The 19,289-nt window shown below is 36.0% G+C and overlaps 3 protein-coding genes across 3 annotated transcripts; 1 reads left to right on the forward strand and 2 right to left on the reverse strand.

Moving 5' to 3' along the window:
• The first annotated feature begins 3,740 nt into the window (after positions 1 to 3,740).
• On the forward strand, positions 3,741 to 4,225 carry LOC124916158 (non-specific lipid-transfer protein A-like). The gene is made up of 2 exons (XM_047456891.1): positions 3,741 to 4,090; positions 4,216 to 4,225. Exons 1-2 carry the CDS (start codon positions 3,741 to 3,743, stop codon positions 4,223 to 4,225), a joined length of 360 nt encoding a protein of 119 aa, XP_047312847.1.
• Positions 4,226 to 4,363: 138 nt separating this feature from the next.
• Positions 4,364 to 12,833, reverse strand: LOC124915715 (thyroid adenoma-associated protein homolog). Its single transcript, XM_047456482.1, has 4 exons — positions 9,401 to 12,833; positions 8,889 to 9,148; positions 7,407 to 8,000; positions 4,364 to 6,828 (listed from the first exon to the last, which is right to left on the reverse strand). Exons 1-4 carry the CDS (start codon positions 12,758 to 12,760, stop codon positions 4,503 to 4,505), a joined length of 6,540 nt encoding a protein of 2,179 aa, XP_047312438.1. The 5' UTR covers positions 12,761 to 12,833; the 3' UTR covers positions 4,364 to 4,502.
• Positions 12,834 to 13,625: 792 nt separating this feature from the next.
• Positions 13,626 to 18,132, reverse strand: LOC124913771 (cullin-3A-like). The gene is made up of 2 exons (XM_047454187.1): positions 17,742 to 18,132; positions 13,626 to 15,872 (listed from the first exon to the last, which is right to left on the reverse strand). The coding sequence occupies exons 1-2, from the start codon at positions 17,900 to 17,902 to the stop codon at positions 13,829 to 13,831; spliced, it is 2,205 nt and encodes a 734-aa protein (XP_047310143.1). The 5' UTR covers positions 17,903 to 18,132; the 3' UTR covers positions 13,626 to 13,828.
• Between the last annotated feature and the right edge of the window lie 1,157 nt (positions 18,133 to 19,289).

Genomic DNA, 19,289 nt, shown 5'->3' on the forward strand with positions numbered 1-19,289 from the left:
TATTTCTAACCTGTTTTATAAATTCTCATTTACATCAGGTGAACAAAATAATATATCTAAATTTTCAATGTCATTCTTAAGTAATACTCATATCCATATTCAAAACTCCCTTAGTGACATTCTCTGAATTAGAATTGCACATTGTCTAGGTCATTATTTTGGTATTTTTGCGTTGAGGTGTTTCAAATAATGAATTGTTAGGAAAACTAAAAGGTAGTGTTGTTATTTCAAAGTTAGTAGAGGATTTTAATACTATATCTTCTGTCACTTTAATAATTGTGGGGATTTTCGAGTTTGGAGTGTTGAAAATGAAGGCAAGTTTGACTCGAGATTAACATGGAATATTGTTCGCGATAGAGGGAGGTGGTTCCATGGTCCCATTTAGTGTGGTCCACGAAAGTTATTCCTAAACACCAATTCATTTTGTGGTTGACGTTCCGTGAAAGACTTAGCACGAGTGATCGAATTAAGAAATATAAGAATATCCCGGATTTCATTTTTTTCTTTGTATGGGAAATGAGGAGATCATTAACCATCTCTTTGGGGATTGCCCATTTGCTTCCTTGCTTTGAGGTAAGTTCTCCACATCAATGAGTCTCATTAGCTTCCTAAAAGATTATACTGATATCAAGGAAATTAACAATCATTAAGACAAATGGTAATGACTAATGACTTTAGTTTAAATGTCTTCAATTGTTTTTTTTGCAAACATTGTTTGGAATGAAATTATTTTTGATGGAAACTCACTCATTCGAACGTGGAGGAGAATTCTCACCTGTGAAAAAATTGGTTGATTTGTCAAAGATGGAGCATTGCACATGAGAAAGTCTCCATTACTTCTGATTCGGGTTGTTTTTTCTGTTTTCATTTTGTTGGTTCATTTATTTTTGGCAAAGGTTTATTCTGCCTGAATATTGAACTCTTGTAATACCATTTTTTAGTCTTTTTATTTAGAAGAGTGATAGGGGAGGGAATTAGAGAAAGTGAATGGGGGACAGAATGACGTGTCACCACTCACCACATCACTAGTTGAAAATGATAAAGGATGAGGAGAGAGAGAAGAAAGAGAAAATTTGTTAATTTTTCTGCGAATCAAATTATCCCACGTCATTTTCTCTCAAAATCTCTCCCCCTAAAAAAAAAAGTTAATAGGTTGGCAAGTTAGAGTTTTTTTTACCTAACATATGAACTTTTATTTATTAGTAATGTTATTAATCAATCAAAACATTGGGATACGATTATTTTACATTATTGTTAGGTAAAAAAACTCACTGATTGTATTCTTAAGCTCTAAATTAGTGTCTTGGAATAATGTGACAGGTTTATATGGAATGACAATTTCAATGGAGTGTATTCAGTGAGTTCTTAATATAGTTTTGTAATTAAAAATCATAAATCTTCTAAATCAAGACCTTCCATCATCATCATCTCAAGTGCACCCAAGACTTTAGAAGGTTATTTGGAGTCTTAATGTCCACCAAAAAGTAGATTTTTTTTTGGAAAGTTTACCATAATTCTCTCACAAATCTCGTCATCCCCGTATCATCATGTGTTTTTTTCAATATGAAAATTGTTGAACACTCATTTTTACTATGCCAAAAAAATCTTGTTACATGGTCAATATCTGGTTTCTCTTATTATGAATTTTCTATTAATAGATTTGATACATGGTTACTTGAAAATTTTTGATAGAAATTGCACTATCTCAAATGTTTGTTTTAATAATAGTCTTATTGTCCCATTAACATTAGGTTGGAATCTATAAAAAAAAAAAAATAGAAACCACTATTTGTTTGATAAATCAAACTACATCGCTGCACTGGCAGGATAAAAATCTACTTTGATGCCTCATTTCTTGAGGACGGAACTAAGGCATCTTCCGATATCATCGTTCGGGGTCATATGAGCAATCTCGTTAGAATCTTTGACAATAATTTCAGATTTCTTAACTCTGTTGTGCCCGTGACCATAACAATTCGTTAAACAATATGGTTTGTTGCGGACAATAAATGACACAATGTCATTTTTGAGTTAGATGCAAAAAATGTAATCTTTGTCATTATTGGAGCCTCAAACATGTTATACAAGTCTTAAACAAATTATGTTTTATCACCAACACTTTAAAGTTCAGTTCATGTTAGTGCTAATGACCCAAAACTTGGGTAACAAAACAATGTCAAAAATTTTATTTTCTGCTATCATTTTTCTTTTTTTGTCCAACACCATTGAAAAAATGTGTTTGTAATGAAATTATATTTTTTTTAACTAAATGATTGATAAAGATATTAAAAATAAAATAACCCACGGATTATTCATATTCTTGCATTAATTATGTTAATAATATCACATATTTATTCATTAAATTAGTTCAAATATATTATATTATTATTAATATTTAATTTTGTCATTATTTATAAAATTATGTAAATAAATTTAATTTATTTTTGACTTGTTTAGTTTTAGTTAATTTAAGTTTTTTATTTTATACAACACTATTAATTTAATTTAAATTTAATAGATAAAATTGCATTACATGCCATAAATATTAAATAATATAATATCACTTCATTGATATAATTTTAATTTAGTATATGAGAATATATATTTTTATATAAGTCAATGTTTTGAATTTAATGATTATTTTGTGAATTTTTAACAAATAAGTTAATATATTACTTTTAAGATTATTTACAATCATATCATTGTTTTAGTCTCTTATACCACAAAAATAAATAATAATTGAATCTTATATAACAAAATGTAAAATAAAAATACAATCACAACAAATATATTATTATTATTTTTCTTTGGTTATCAAATATATATATTGAATTTTTACTTATTTATTCCTTGAAAATAAAAGAAAAATATTTAATTTTTTTTATTAAGCACCATCTAATCAAAGGATAAAACCGATCCAATAAATAAATCAAAATGAGTTTTGAAATTTAAGAAAAATCTATTTGTTTAATTTGATTTATATAAACCAACCCAATTGTTCAATTCACGATATTTCTTTAGATATACGACCTCTCCCAATAATGACTTTAAATTTCTTACCTATAACTCTAACTAGTTGAACTATTGTATTGAATTTACGTAAAATCTAAAATGGTGTACAAATCTACAAGAATGTCAATGGTAACAATAATATTTTTTTTAATTAAAGAAAATTAGCATAACACCCGACAATTATGACCCCGACTTTCATTCAAAACGTTTCGGAATTGAACCCGTGACCACTTAGTCTCTTAAACCGATTCTTACCACTAGGCTACCTTAGTAGGTAACAAATAACAATAATTAATTTCATTACAGATCTACCGCTTCAGCTGTGCGAAAATACGAAGCTTTCCAAATAAAATAATTCATTATTTTTAAAGGGCCAAGTGCCTAAGCTTACCCACCCAAAATTAAGGAGTAATCAACATGAAGAAGAGAGCATGGGCCAATAAAAAATGCCTTGGCCTAATATGACACCACCAAATGCCAAGCCACACTACCACCGACTGAGAAAATCACAAAATATGACACCACTCTCCTAATAAAAAACTTGAGAAAATAAAATCCCCCACTCTTTTCCAACAACCATACATCCCTCCATCCTCCAAACAACATATAATTCAACTAAGTCCCCTCCATGCATTCATCATGCCATGCATGTGTATATATATATATAAGAAAACTTTCAACACATTTCTCAATTACTTCTTACCTTACTTACTTACTTTACTAGTGAAATGAAGAGGATGAAGGCCGTTACAACTTTCATGGTGCTATTAGCCGCAGTCCTCCTCCAGCACCTTCCGGATGGAGAGGCTGTCACCTGTGGGCAGATCAATATTCCCATGGCCCCGTGCCTACCCTTCCTAAAATCAGGCACCGGCACCCCACCTCCCAAATGCTGCAACGGGATTAAGTCTCTCAAATCCATCGTTCGAACAAAGCTTGACCGCCAGGCTGTCTGTATCTGCGTCCAAATCACCACTAAGCAGTCCAAGACTATCAGGGACAGTGTTGCAGCCTCCTTGCCTAAGAAATGCGGAGTCCAAATTGACTTTCCCGTCTCTCGCTCTTATGATTGCACCAGGCAAATTATTAACCATATATCATTACTAATAATTACGCACAACAACAACATTTGCAAATATCATCAAACTCTATTTATTATTATGATTATATCTTAAATACTTTTTACTTTTCTATGGTTTGCAGCATAGGATGAGAACGATGGATGATGACATAAAAGGAGCGTGTGATCGTGTACAACTTATTATTAGCATCTTTGTCGGCCAAACTCTCTGTTGTTTGCAATTATTATTATTATATTCGAATAAAGCACTCCCCTCCTCATTCTATGTCGTTTTTATCAAATACACTGATGTATCTATCTTCATAATGAGCAAAATAAAGTGATGTTTCCTACTTACTTGTTGTGCCGGCCAGTGGTAGAAAGTTGCAGTCAGCTCCTCCTCCTCTAATAAATATTCTATCTAACAGTTTCATCTGACCAAAAAATATGGATCAAATCCATCCCAGCTTGTTTCCAACAAATGGTCGTTAGCAGATTCATCAATTGTTCTCTCATGCCTCTTAATGATGTTTGAATACAAACCAAGAATTAATGGGTTCTGGAGAAATGGATTGATCATTTCTCCAAGTTGAACAACATCAGCTAGCATAGGCTTGCCAGTTTCAGGATAACAGTTCAAAATCGCGCAAGACAGAGTATGAAAGCCAAGGAGGTTTCCATACATTGGAAGAAACGCATCCTTGTGATTTCCAGCCCCGCCAATCCAGTTATCCGAGCTTTGTCCCTCCTTGTCACGACAATCACCTGAAAACTGTAAAACCTGATGCATGAATTTTGATCTCCAGTCATATAAGAATGTTCTGGCAGCTTGTTGATCAGAGAACTCTGCCAGGATTTTTGAAATAGGAAACTTCTCCAAGTGACAACAGCATATCTGACAGATTAACAGCTTCTCTTCATGATGATTATCTATCTCTTTGTCAAAGACCCGTCTAACAAGATCTCCTTTTTCCATTACATAGCTTGCATCTTTCAGAACCAACCCACAAAGATAGTTATAGTAGGGAACCCACTCACTAAAAGTTGAAGATAAATGCTCAAAGCACATCTCAATCACTTTTTCTACTTGAGAAGGAACCATTGCAGTCTGTATAAATTCACCAGAATGCTTCGACCTAAAGCATTTCTGGACATTACTAGCTAGCCTCCTTCTGAGACCCACATCCTCATCCTCCAAAAGCTTAATACAAGTAAACCATAAATCTATCAATTTGAGTGTGTAATGATTGACAGCCTCTTCCGTTTCAAAATGGACACTTGGATGTTCGGAAGGGATTTTTCTGTTGAAGACGGAAGATCCAAACAATGTCGCATGTTCAAGCAAACCAGAAGCAGCCAATGATTCTGCAACTGCCATCCGCATGTTTAGAGGCTCTGATGAAGAACTATGTTGTTGGATTAGGCTGGTATAAAATTCTACACACTCGTATAGCCGATGCACTTGTTCGCACTGACCAGGTTCAATGAGCACAGAAGCTTTCCCAGAGGTAGAGAGTGTTGAACTTGCAAACAGAAACGAGAAGCGCATCACACATATTCCCATGCAACAAATCAGTGCCTCTCTAGTCTTTGCGTGTCTCGTGGACTTGTATAAAGATACTAGATTATTCCAAAACGTAAGCACCGAATCGTAATCCATGTTACCAAAATGTTGGAATTCGCCACTGATTTGTAAATTCCAAGTGAAAAGAATCCTTAGAATATAACTAACACATTTCCGGTTCTTCTCAGCTGCTAAAAGATTCATAAGAGTTTCTTGGAAATTAGTACCAATCCAATTTGAGAAGTCAACATGGTCTGCATCTTTAAGGAAGAGAAAAAACCACTTCAATGTCACGGTTCGAACTTCATATGATGCATTCGACATTAAAGATACTAATGTTTGTGAAAATGTGGAAAAGGAAGCCCCTGTATCAGGAATAATTGCCAAGTGTGATGCAGATGGTGAGCATTTGTCTGGAATCACAAATTTGTCTTCCCTTTCTTTAGACACTTGAAAAAAGCAACTCAAATAGGAACTTGTAGCTTGCTTGTGCAATTCAATCACAGTGGGATCGTAATAAGGTTGTCCACATTTTATTTGACGACCCAAACATTCTGAAGATAAATCTCTGAGGGCATTACATACAGGCACAATATTTTTACTAGTGGAATATGACCTTGCAATACTGAGTATGTGATCCAGCACCTTGAGGAAAGAACCGTTGAGGGTTGGACAATGGCAGGACTTGGGGCTTCCGATCCAAGACTTGCTGCCAAGGACTTGGAACAAATCCCCTATTATCTGATCTTTCTTAGAGCAATCAACTATATTGCAACAATTAGTAGCCAGAAGAGAGGTTAGCTGCAGAAGTGCCCCGTGAATTGAATTGAAGGAAGGAAGAGTCTGGCTCGCTTCAGTTGGTAACTCCAGTGCAATATTGAGTAGAACAGTGTGCAGTTTCTCATTCGAGACCACACCTACCAAAGCTCTTGATGCAAGAACACGAACTTTGTAGTTGTTTTGGATGGAGCACCGCCTTATGAAAGGCATGAATATGAAGGGGTCCAGGGTATCTCCTGTTTCATTTGTCATGGAGGAAGGTTTTAATCGAGACAACAGAATTAAAATTGGGCACAAACTGGGGTGCAGATGGTTGGCCAAGTTTGAGTCTGGACATCTGGAGTCTTCGTCGCCAAGCAGCTCTGTCGCAACTTTCAGTTCGTCAAGTAAAAATGTATGCAGCAATGGGTACCTTCATTAAAAGAAAAAATCAGAGGAAAACATATAGTTACTTTTAGTACAGACTCTCCCTTAAAAAAAGTGATGGAGTATGATATTATAAGGCCAAATCAGGTTAATTATATTTATAGCTTGGAAGACTTGGAGGAAATCGTCAACAACAGACATGTTCAAATTCTGAAGATGTATTCCAAATTATACTTACTACAAACACCATTCTCAAGAGAAAAAAAGCAAGAAGCAGTGTTGAACTGCTTTCACAATTAGACAACCACCTATATTATCTAATGCTAAGCCTCACTTCAGAAGATGTATTAAAGAAAGGTAACCAAAATTCAATAAATAAGTTCTTATCCCATTTTTCAAATGATCAATGCATACATTTGTGGTCAAAAGTCAATACCTAGAAACATTTATGTCACTCAATTCTAGGATCTCAGAAAATCCTAACATTGAGAAAACAGAAATTGGTGACACTACACATCCAAATTCAGCCAAACTAGTGTATTGATTGTAAGTTTGCACTGACATATGAAACTAACAATCATGAAGTCTGTTTAAAACAAATCTAATGTTACACAAGAAGTATACCTGTGAAAAAATTCAAGGCCTGTCAATGCACGTCTAGCAGACTCTCTTTTCCGTACATTAAGGAATCCAATCATGCGACGAACAAGAGCAGTATATGCAAGACAGGCACTGTTCCTAACCTCCCAATGGGAAGAAGAAAAAGAACGTATAGAGATTATTATTGCCTCCGCCGAAAATCCCGATGTATCTATTGCTAGGTTGGTGTCATTAAAGGCGGCTCTCAGGACATTGAATGCATGAACTGTGGGGACAACGCCCTCATCACGAACTTTTGAGTTTGTTCCGTTAACATTTATGTCAGGTGACGGAGTGGAGATATTTGTTTCATTTGATATATTGGAAAAAATAATGTTTGATCCTTTCTTCCAGGTCCTCTCTTCAGTTAAACACAGGGACTTGGTTGCTACATCAAGTAGCCACCTTAGTGCCTTAGGAAGTAGCTTTTTTGGTGTACCTTCTGGTTCTGACAAGAAGAGAGCAATGAAAGCTGCTGGAATACCAGCACTTCTCCTCAATAGATCATCAACTGTTTGTCCCTTGGTTACAGTTCTCTCCATAAGCTGATCCATCCAATCTTCCGTCAATTTACAAAGTCTAGCAAAAAGAGGATGAACACCAGCAAAGTATGATCAATGAAAAACAGAGCACAAAGACTTGTATTGACAAACATTACAAAGTCCACTAGGATCAAAGTTTGCCTTGAATTAGAAATATTACTCTACTTTCCATAAAAATAATTTTAAGAAATGTAACAGTACAACGATAACAAAGAGTCTCTCTCTCACTAGTATAGTCATATACAAATACAAGCAAATCATGCTGTTTTCCTCACAATCACCCTGAGTTATCATTTTCTTTTTTTAGAAAAAGAGTAAATTTATTAAGAATGAAGACATCAGATGACAACATCATGTATAGAAGAACAGGAGTACAATTAATAAAAGAAAAATGGCATGATATCATGTCTAAGAAACTCTCTAAGTTCCACAGATATCTCATTTAAGTCCAAGAGGCTCATACCCAGGTTTTCACTTTCTGTTTTTATCCCTCAATAAAGATTCTCCCCAATGGAATACTTTACACAAGAAATATTCAATGCTTTACCCTACAAAATCTTTTATTGCGTCTGTCCAAAGCAGACACATGATAACCATTGAAACAAAATCCAGTCATTCTTAAAAGTTCTTTATGACAACAATTCAACCAAAATCAATGAAAAATAGCCACAAAATCTGGCATAACATAATGCATACCCGTAGCTTAAAAATCTTGGGAATCAAAGTATTCAAACTTTGTACAAGATCTAGAAGCTATTCCATGGGAAACATGGAAAAATAATCACTATCTTATAACATGTTAAATTTTATTATTAAGACATGTAATACATGGCATTTATTGATTTAAGCATGAACAGCAAACTTGTGACTTGGACATTGAACAGAGTAACAACAAAATCCAACGCAGTGAGCAAAAATGATGTACCTGGGATCATTTGAACAGAGTAAACGGTTACAAAGAGCAGTAAATCCAGCCCTGGTCTTGTCAATGGCACCGTTGTGCTTCATTTTCAAAAGGACTTCCAGGAAGTGATTCCCAATTGTCTCCAGTTGTTTCAGATTAAGGACAGAATCAGAAGACACAAGTGAATCATCATCGTCAACAGATACTGGTCCTTGATTGTTTGACCCATCCAAAGTAGGCAAAGGAATTTTTCTTATTATGGTTCCTAAGAGAAGACTCACCTGAAAACAAAACGATTACACATACATTATAAGAATAATGCAAGGTTTTAAAAAATATGTGGCTGTAAAAATCCTACTCCTATAGTTGCTTCATCAACCAGAATCTCTTTTTTTACGAAAAAGGTCTTGCATATGCAATGCAGCCAGAAGCAAAATGAAATTACATATGTCAAACACAAGAAAGATGCTGTAAAAACTAGCAGTAATATATTATGACACATTCGTTTCCAAGAAATGGCAACAATGAGCTACCTCTTTCATCGCAAGCCAGCAGCCAACCATGACAATCTGTTCGATAGGTCCAGTGTACAGCCCAGACTTTGAGTTTTGAACCCCACAATCATAAGCAGACAAAGATGAACCCATCTCATCAAGAGCATTGGGCAAGAAAACGTCGTCTTCACCCATGTCATCCATATCACCAGGCAAATACCAAGCATCTGCAGAAACTACGCAAAGGGCCAGTGATGTTATCTGCATGATTAACTCCAGGAGCTTCTCCAGGGCAATTCTCATGTCACTTATATTACATAGGATGGAGATGGAACCCCACTCTAGTTCCTCAAAAGTGTAACGAAGAGCAAGCAATATGCCGTGAACAAAGCTCTTCTTGCATGCTTCAGAAAGATCATTCTCCGCCTCCTCCACAGCCATATGAAGCCAATCGATTAGTGATTTGACATACTGTAGCACAGGGGATTTGCAGTGATTGTTTAGGTCATTCTCACTAAGCAACTCTAAATGTGAATGAGCATACACAAAATTAGTAGCAGGCCTGACAATCCAACCAAGCTCAATGACATATTTCCTGAATATCAGCCTCAATGTTAAAGCTCCAGCATCACTTTCTCTAACACGAGGACTACAAACTAGTATCTTAGCCCACATGATTACTTCTTTGACCATGTCTACACTAGAAATTCCAGGAAGCGGTGTAGGAAAATGTAATAAGATACGGAAAGAACTTTCTCTCAACCGATCCCAACTGTCAATGACTGAACCAACTAACAGCAAAGTTGAACCAGGCAATGTAAGGCTGCGGCTGTAAGGATAAAGATCAGGAGCAGAAAAATGGGGAACACAATTTTCTTCTACCGAAGGGATGACAGACCAAACATTAAGCATAATCATTAAGAGTTCCATGGCCATTATTTTTCTTTCATATGGAGCAGAAGGGTAGCAAGAGAAAAACAAGAAAGAACTCAGCCACTTCATAAAAGAAAAAAGATCCTCTGCTTTATTTACAGTTTCGTCCATCTTGTTAGATGGAGATAACTCACTATTATTAAAGCTTGAAACAGGTGTCCAAATCCCCTGCTTAATTTGCTTCTCTAAGGAAGTCTTAACCCGGCAGAAGAACTTTCTAAACAAGCTTGTCCATTTCATTTGAAAAGCAGTTGTGCTACATCTCATGTTTAATGGCACAGCCTCTTTCATCAGTGTGAGTTCGAAACAAGATGGGAGGCTTGATGTCTTGGGATTTAAAAATAGAGATTCTGCTGCATCTATACGGAGTGATTCGTCAACATGTGTGAGAGCCGCTATTAGCCACTTAACTAGGATTTTAATCTTTACCCCTTTCATGTAAAGGACAGCAAAATCATCTGCATCTTTTCTGCTGCCTTCATGAGATCTTAAGCAACTACTATACCAGTCAATGTCTCCCTCAATCAGTCCAAGTGAACGAGAAACCTTGAGCAATGAAACTGAAACAGCCACTTGTTGTTCCTCTCTGAGAGGCAAGACAACACAGTTCAGCCCAGGATAGGTCAATTCAGTCTCTTCTGCATCTAACCCAATTGAAATAAAAGCAAGCATGGGAAATATGGCATCCACATCCAGCTCAAGCAAAACTGGTAAAGCATAGGTGTTCAAATTTGACCGAAGCTTAGAACTCTCAGAAGCAAGACCAAACAATACTGGCGGCAGACAATGATTCCTATATTCTGCATAGCCATTTTCAATACCATGCACACTCCAACACTCATCACGCAAGCATTCAAGGAAACATTTCAAGAATGTTGTTGCAGCACAACAAACATCATCTTCATTGTACGCATCAATTGTTTCCAACAACAACTTAGGGCTCATATCTAGTAAATCCTTAGCTCCTAACCTCTTTGTCAGCAAAGATAAAGGGACGTATCTTCCCTTGCAACGTGGTCCCAATTGGAGCAATTTCGATGCAATTGTCCTCATGTCCAGTTTTACCTTATCACTACCTACAGACCAGTGGAGGCTAGACTGGATTTCCAGGAAAAGATCAAAAACCATATGAACTTGTTTGACAGTTTGGCTGAGGGAGTCTTCGAGGTTGTTCCATATGATACTCAATATGCGAGCTCCCATGTCCTCTGAGATCAGACCACACTTTTCTTTTGCTTTTCCTATATCTGTTAATATTGAGGTCTTAATCTGTTGTAAGCAGATCTGCATCACAGTTAATGCATGGAAATTGGAATGGCTATCAGTAGGGTTCTCACAGTAGTTGCAGAGCTCAGGAAAGACACCATCGTAGAGAATGGTCCAAACTGGGATGCCCGTATCTGGTTCAGCTGAAAAAGAATTGGCCTCTCTCAATACCACGAACTGAGCATTAAGAACTGTCCTCGAAATGGCAGTCAGAATACCTCTTATCAAGCAAAGCCTACTCAAGGGAGAAAGATCCTCTATCTCAGAATATAGATTCCACTTCAAAGATACCTTCAAAGTCCCATCCTTAAGTTTGTTCTCAGAACAACTACCGAAACACAAATTTTTTTTATGAAATATATTTTCTATTATAACCTGACACAACTCTTCAGGACTGAGACACACTTGAAGAGCTGCACAGAAGGCAACTCCAGCAGCTACAAGGGAGTCCCTGGAAAATGCAGACGATTTCAAAATGCTTAAGACCGTACTCATGATCATATCCAGATTACTAAAATCCTGTGGAATCATATCACTATCACAGTGAGTTATACCACCGAACCTTGAAGGGAAACGTTGTAGCAAATAATATATACAAGATAAAGCCTCTTGGCACTGCTCCATAACAAGAGGCGAAGGCCGTGACCCATCATTGGTTTCAGAAACAGCAGATTTCAGACCACAAACAACATCCATAGCCACTAACATAGCACATTTCTCAACAACATCAACCAAATAAACCAGCTTAGGAGAACTCATTATTGACAAAGCAACTCGTGATGCACAAAACCTTTTCCCTTTTCCTTTTGCACCACCATAATCCTCAAACAGCAACCTCAAACAATTACCAACCAAGCTAGAAAATTTTGGTTTCTTTGCGAGGACTAAAACTAAAGCCTTATGCAGAGAAACCGAATTTTCAAAAAATAAAATTTCCAAGTAAATTGTAGCCGCCTGAGAAACAAATACTTCTTGTCCATTAACTAACAAACTACTAAACTCTGCGGTTACCTTTTTGACATGATCGATTTGAGCATAAGTTGAAGTGAGAGAGACGAGCTCTTTCAAAGTGAGGTGAAATTTCCCAAGAGGTCCATCCATAGGAAGTTGATCCAAAGAGTCTATGTACGACTGCGGGAATACAACGGCGTCGTAGGTATACCGGTGGCGATGCTGCAATGCTCGCCATTTTGAAGACATGATTCAATGGCTGAAGATGGGAAACGGAAACAGAGGCGGCTGACGGCGACTAGAAGTGCCGCGTTTTAGGGTGTTTCTCGGTCTCTCCGGTCTGGCGGCAGTCTTTTTCAGTTAAGACGTTTAAAGGAAGACCAAAATATTAAATGTAACCTCAAGTTTTGTAATATTTATATTTAGACTTTAAAGTTTCACCGTATTTTAAAATTAGGTCAAATTTTAATTATTTAGTTAAGAAATTTTCACTATAAAAAAACTTGCCCTTCTAATTTTGTCATAATTATTTGTTATCGATAAGAAATACAACAAATGATCAAAATAACGTAAGCACAATTAACAATATAAACTCTCGTTGTGTTAAACAAAATGAGGTCTAATCTGAGACTTAGAAGGAAAATGAAACAAATGTCACACATTTAGAGAGGATCTATTAAGGAGTTAGTCCACCCCGAAAAAATTAAAAAATATGACATAGTTCCTAATTTTAAAAAAATATATATTTAAATCACTATTTATTTATTTAACTAAAAGAAAATCCAAAACTCATATACTCAATTTATTGAGCAATTTCAAACGCATAAACACGTCCTCTATTCTAACATAGCGACAAGAATGATAAATATCATCAACCTCCTTGAAGTTTTGAGTTCGAGCCCGTCAGACGACAAGTTTCGCTCGCCTGGTTAACTGGTTCAACATGTTTAAGGGATATGTGTTTAGTCTGCCGGGATTAGTCGCATTTCGAAGAAGAAGCGAAGCTCAACGTTCTCGTAAACAAAAAAAAAATGTGAACGAAATAAAAAGAGAAATTCTCAACCTATGGAACATCCAAATTGAATCTATCTAATGTGCATATATGTCTGTCCTATTGAGAAGGTGGTCTTCAGTTAAGAAATGACCAAATTAATTTTGACAGAAACGTATAAAACAAAAGGTATAGTAGAGAAATAAAGCAGAGAATTACATTTAGCTTGCACAGTATATTGAATTAAGATCCCCAGCAGTTGCACTTTGCACCACCACCACCAGAAAACAAACAACAAACAGACAAACGAGGAATACAATCCTTGTTCAAGCAAGATATCTATACAACTTCCTGTCCACTTTGTCCCTCTCTAGAAACTCTCGTTCTATTAAGGACTCTATTCGTTTCTTGATCACCACAGGGTTTGGCAAGAACCTGACTTGCAGCTGTTTCGTCACCTCCGCAACTATATTATTATGATCCAGCACCCTCCTCGACTTCATGATCCTCACTATCGCCGCCTCTATCTGTGGCTTCCTATCTTCTTCCACCCTCTGTCGCGTCTCCTGCTTTTCAGGTTCGGACTCTTTCTGGGCCACAACCGTTCCTATCTTCACCTTATACAATTTACTCGTAAACTTCTCGTTAAAGAAGAAAGCATCCTCTTCCCCAACTTCCTTACTCATGGGCTCTTTCCGCAGCACATTCTTCCCCTTAACACAGGCTAAAGACTGCAGAGACCTTTTCAAATCCGCAGCAGGTATTTCAGTTGCCTGCTCAATTTCTTTGTATGTTAGCCTGTCTCCGTTGTTGAACAGCATAAGGATACACATCTGGAATGTCGACACGTTCAGTTCGTGCTTCTGCCCTTTACCGAATGTCACCTTTAGATCCGCAGTCCCCATGTTTGTTTGCCACGACAATCTCCGGCCAGTATGAGTTCCGAGATAATAGGTCCTGAACTTATCGCATACCCCGAGGATCTCAACAGGGAGATTGCATGTGATGGACGCTTGAGTTGGCCAAGATCCAGTTGTGAGGACCTGGACTGTTAGTGAGGGGTAATCCGATGCTTCGCCACCAACCATGTTGTCGTAGAAGTCTTGCATTGTATCTTGAGATGTCTTCATATCCGTGAACATCCCTTCCAACTTGGAGGTGAATTGATAGCCACATTCGGTTTTAAGCTTAACTATTAGACTTCTCTCAGCATCATCCGAGACTGTTTTCCCCGAAAGAAGCCTCTTCGCCAAATGTTGCTTGTAATACTTCTCAAACACGTCCTTCTCTTGGAGATAACGGAAAAGCATCATCACCTTGTCCAGAACAATCTCAATATCCTCCTCACTCACCTCTTTTAGTCCTTTCCGCAGCTTATCGTCCACAAACAATGATATGAACTCTGGCGACCTTGGGTTCAAGTTAATGAAGTACTCAAACGATGAATTCAGGGCATTCTGGAACGTCTTGTCGTTGTTAAATGCTGTGTGGATGATCTTATCGAGCTTATCCTTCTCATCTAACAATCTCTGAACAAAATCCACTGGATCCTTCAACTTCTCAGGATCAGTAACCAGATGTTTTCCAGTTTCTCTAATATGAGAAGTCATTACATCTCTTATGAATGGGAGTCCATTAGGCACCCTTCGGAACAAACAATACATCCTTCCCATGTCCTCGTATTTATCATTCACAATCATATGGACCAAGCCAGAGTTCTCCATGTGTACAAGCCTGTGCATGTGATTCTCTATAAGCTCCTTCTCCACTACATTACAAATCTTGGCTTCGCTTTTAGAATCCAGATAGTGGGAGACTCTTTCAATCTCTTCGTTAAGACGTGTCTCAGCTTTTTTCAAATAATCTCCACAATCACAGCTTTCAATAAACTGCTGAGATTCACCACGATAAAAAGCAGCCGACTCTTCAAGAAAAGTTTTCTCAAAGTCCTCTTGGTAAACCGTTGACCCCAAATCCAGCAACATCTTTATTATGTTCCGCATTAAACCCCTGTCTATACCTTCACCAATCCTTTCTCTGTGCACCAGCTCAAGAAGTGTGCCCTGTAGCCTAGGCTGGATTTTGAGTGAATGGATAACAGTGCTCCTCCACAAGTTCAATCCCAACTCATAAACTGGGGTCCTATGAGTGCTGGGGATGAATGTCCTATCCATGTACATCAGTATGTCCCGGATCATCTGCAACGCCTTGTTATTGTCTGTCCATTTCCTGTTTAGCTCATCTAGGAAGACTTCTCCCTGAGCAACCTCAATCGAATTTGCAATTTCATGCAGATGTGATGTCATGGTGGTCATAAGCCCCGAGTAAAGTTTCTCTCCAAATTTGTGAAGAACCATATTGTAAGCATTCCTGTAATGAATTAACAGATTTTGCATTAGAATTTTGAAGTTTCATCTGGCAAATCACCTATGAGATAAATCTATGAAAAAAAATAAGAAGCAGCAAAAGCTACATGGTTATGGCTAATGGTTCAGAGAGGCATAGATAACTTTCAAAGGAAATAACATAAGATCACCTCTCAAACAACTTTTGACCTTCTACAATGAGGATGAGTTGTAATCTGGGTTAAATAATTGTAGCGCACAGCACTATAAATGTTTAAAATTGATCCAAACTTTTATGTAATAAGTTTCAGTAATTATAAATTGTCAACTAGAAGCACCTTTGCAGCCATATAGATTAAATCAATAGAAGAAATTGTAAGGGGTGAATGAAATGAAGGAACCGTATCCAATGAAATAAGCCTCCACTTATTTAAACAAATAAGGTCATATTCCCCAGTCTATTTATGCATTCTTATTTGCTTCACTTGACTAATCTATCAAGTAAACAAATGTTTTGGGCACAAACAAAATCATTAATCAAAATAGAAAGCTGAAATTTTATCCAAATTGATCCATGAAATGTTCTCTAGACACAACCAGAAATATGAATGTACCTACTACGGTTCTCCAAAAAGAGAAGGGAAAAGAAGACATAATGATGATGCAACACTACTTTGTTGACATCAGTTCTAAGCATCTGTGTAGCTTCCAGAAGGCATAAAATCCAGATTATCGTGACAATAAATCTTTGCAAAGATCCATTGCTCGATTTTGCTGCATGTTCTGCACCTAAAATGCGGAGGCCCTAAGTAAATAATTTACACTCAAACTTCGATGCAGATTATTAGGTTACTCTTGCGGAAGAAAGAGTTTCATTGTTTCTGGACAGTTAGATGATGCTCTTGGATTGAATATCATCCTAAGGATGGGATCTAAAGTCTGGACCGCGAGATGAAGTTGGTACAATTAGATCTCATAAGAAAACTTCAATTAAGTTAGTAGCAAGAATGAGGATGATACACGAGTTTAAGAGAGGTTTGTAAGCATTATATCAGTGTTGCCCTATCTGAATATTTTTACTACAATTAATGCCATCTAATGCAGGATGACTAAAATATCACATAACCAGGGTCCAGGATAAATATTATACTAACTAATGTTTTGTTGTCATTTCCCTTTACAGAACCAAAGTGTCTTTCTCTCTCTCACACTCGCACCTGATGGTTACACTGCTTTAAAAGTTCCCGCATTCTGTGATCTAATGAGGCAACTTATAAGTGCAATGATCTGTTAAGCTATTCACTTTCACATTTAGTACTGGATGTTTAATGATATATAGGGACAAAATGACCTAGATGGAAGTTGTGTACAAAGAGAAACAAAACTGGCTCCATTTTGCAATAGAGAATATGGCATTTGATTAAGATTAATGTTTCTGACATACAATCATGAAAAGGATCCAGATGTAAATTTTAGAACATTTCGAAATGGAAACACTCACATATTCACAGTAAATGGAATCCTAACATGAATCTATATAGTTATGAGGGAAGAACCTCCAACTTATCATGAATTGAATACTATATGTTCCATCCTTTCCTAGTTCATTTCTTGCAAACTCCATCTTAATTCTGAGTTGGTTTCCAATCAAATTCCAATGAAATGAATCCTTTTACCAACCATTCAGTTCTTTCAAAACAACGTCTAATTACATCAAGAAGGCTTATCAAATGAATATAAATCTAGGAAAGGTGGTTAATAATCAGTTTATCAACAAAGAACAAGTGCCTCAGTAAACACATCCAATTTTCGGCACAAAAAGTTACTAGAGTTCAATCAATATAAGCCAATCAGAACAAAAAAAAAGCGCTGCAGAGAGAGAGAGAGAAGAAACCTGTAAAGCTCCTCAAAGCTAAGGCCACTAGCGTTGTGATTGTAAATTTCATTAATGGCATGTTCAAGTATCTTCCAGGTTTTATCTGCGTATTTCGGATCAACCACCACACGATGTTTGAAGGCTTCTATCGTGAAATTTCTCTTCTTCTGAGAACTCATCCTCTCTTGGATTCCGAACCAAAACACAGGTCAGATAACCAAAAGGGAAGGGATTGGGGAAGATGAGAAGCTGACGATTGCGTATGATACGGATTAGGGTTTGGAATCAATGGAAATGGAATTGAGATTACAGCAAATCGCTTGTTTGAATTGCTAAAGCATCAAATGGAAGAAGAAAATTCCCTCAAAACGGATTTCATCTTTTCTTTCTTCATTTTACCAACTGAAGATTCATTGACGAATGATAACATAATAATAATAATAATAAATAACAAGGACCTTAGCGTTGAAGATTTATTGTAATTATTTTTATTAATATGAATACTCATTATCATGCAAAACAGGTGTTTATTTTGTAAAATTTACATTCAAAATTAATTTAATTAACTCAACTTTCTAAATTTAAATATAATAATCATAATCTAGTTAACACATAACTGTATTACCGTGAAATATATGTCTTATCTACCAGTTAAATGACTTATCACTTCATTAATTTAATTTAAAGATCTTATCACTGCTAATTAACTTATCCAAATAAGTTATCAAATATGTATCTACCAATGTATATGAAACGTCATATAATTTTATATCCATTTTCATATAATTTTATATCCATTTTCAATTTATCTTGTCACTATTAAGTTATCCCAGGTTGCTTGGTGTCTTTGTTTCATAATGAACAAAGGAAAATTGAAATATAATTTATATTTTTTTTTGGAGTAAATTAAGTCTATTTTTTTTTTTTTTTTTGTTAAGAGAGTCTGATTTTCGTTTTAATTTTGACTAATTTCCGCGAGTTAAGTATCTAGCCGGTAAACACATTCAACCAACGAGATATGTCGTTTCACAAGCTCGAACCCACGATAACTCAATAAGACTAAAAAATGATTAGAAAGTTTGATGGTTAGGTCAAATGAAATTAGGAGACGTGAGCATAAGAAATTCATTTGACTTAATTATAAAACTTCTAGAATTGAGTTAGCCGTCACCAGGACAGCCAAGTCAAACAAATCTTAGAAGAAAAAAAACTTATAAATAGGTCTAAGATTGAGTGCTAGAGAATAACAACCTAAGAAGTAAAAATTTAGGAATATTTGTCTTATTTTATAATTTAAATCTCCACATTTTTGTTCATTCCTCTTTGTAACAAGAAAAGAGTAAGAATATTAATTCAAAATTTATAAGACAGTTTATTCCTGGAAAAAAAAATAAAGTTATGCTTCTATTTTATTGTTAAATAAGTTAGGACTAAATGATTTGTGTAGTTAATAAATTATTATAATAATTTAAGTCAATCAAATTAAATCAAACACTCTCTTCATTATTATTTTCTTTTTACTGAACACATTTAGTAAATAAACATTAATAAATAAGTTAAATAATA

Source organism: Impatiens glandulifera, chromosome 9 (genome assembly GCF_907164915.1).
Source record: "Impatiens glandulifera chromosome 9, dImpGla2.1, whole genome shotgun sequence".
Classification (NCBI taxonomy): domain Eukaryota; kingdom Viridiplantae; phylum Streptophyta; class Magnoliopsida; order Ericales; family Balsaminaceae; genus Impatiens; species Impatiens glandulifera.

What these genes read in the sequence shown, in the direction of transcription:
- LOC124913771 (XM_047454187.1), bottom strand. Translation starts at nt 17,902, where the DNA reads ATGAGTTCTCAGAAGAAGAGAAATTTCACGATAGAAGCCTTCAAACAT. An exon ending in AGCTTTGAGGAGCTTTACAG is followed by an intron (nt 15,873 to 17,741) that starts GTTTCTTCTCTC and finishes AATTCATTACAG; the next exon opens with GAATGCTTACAATATGGTTC.
- LOC124915715 (XM_047456482.1), bottom strand. Translation starts at nt 12,760, where the DNA reads ATGTCTTCAAAATGGCGAGCATTGCAGCATCGCCACCGGTATACCTAC. An exon ending in CTCTGTTCAAATGATCCCAG is followed by an intron (nt 8,001 to 8,888) that starts GTACATCATTTT and finishes TCTTTTTGCTAG; the next exon opens with ACTTTGTAAATTGACGGAAG. An exon ending in GGCCTTGAATTTTTTCACAG is followed by an intron (nt 6,829 to 7,406) that starts GTATACTTCTTG and finishes CTTTTAATGAAG; the next exon opens with GTACCCATTGCTGCATACAT.
- LOC124916158 (XM_047456891.1), top strand. Translation starts at nt 3,741, where the DNA reads ATGAAGAGGATGAAGGCCGTTACAACTTTCATGGTGCTATTAGCCGCA.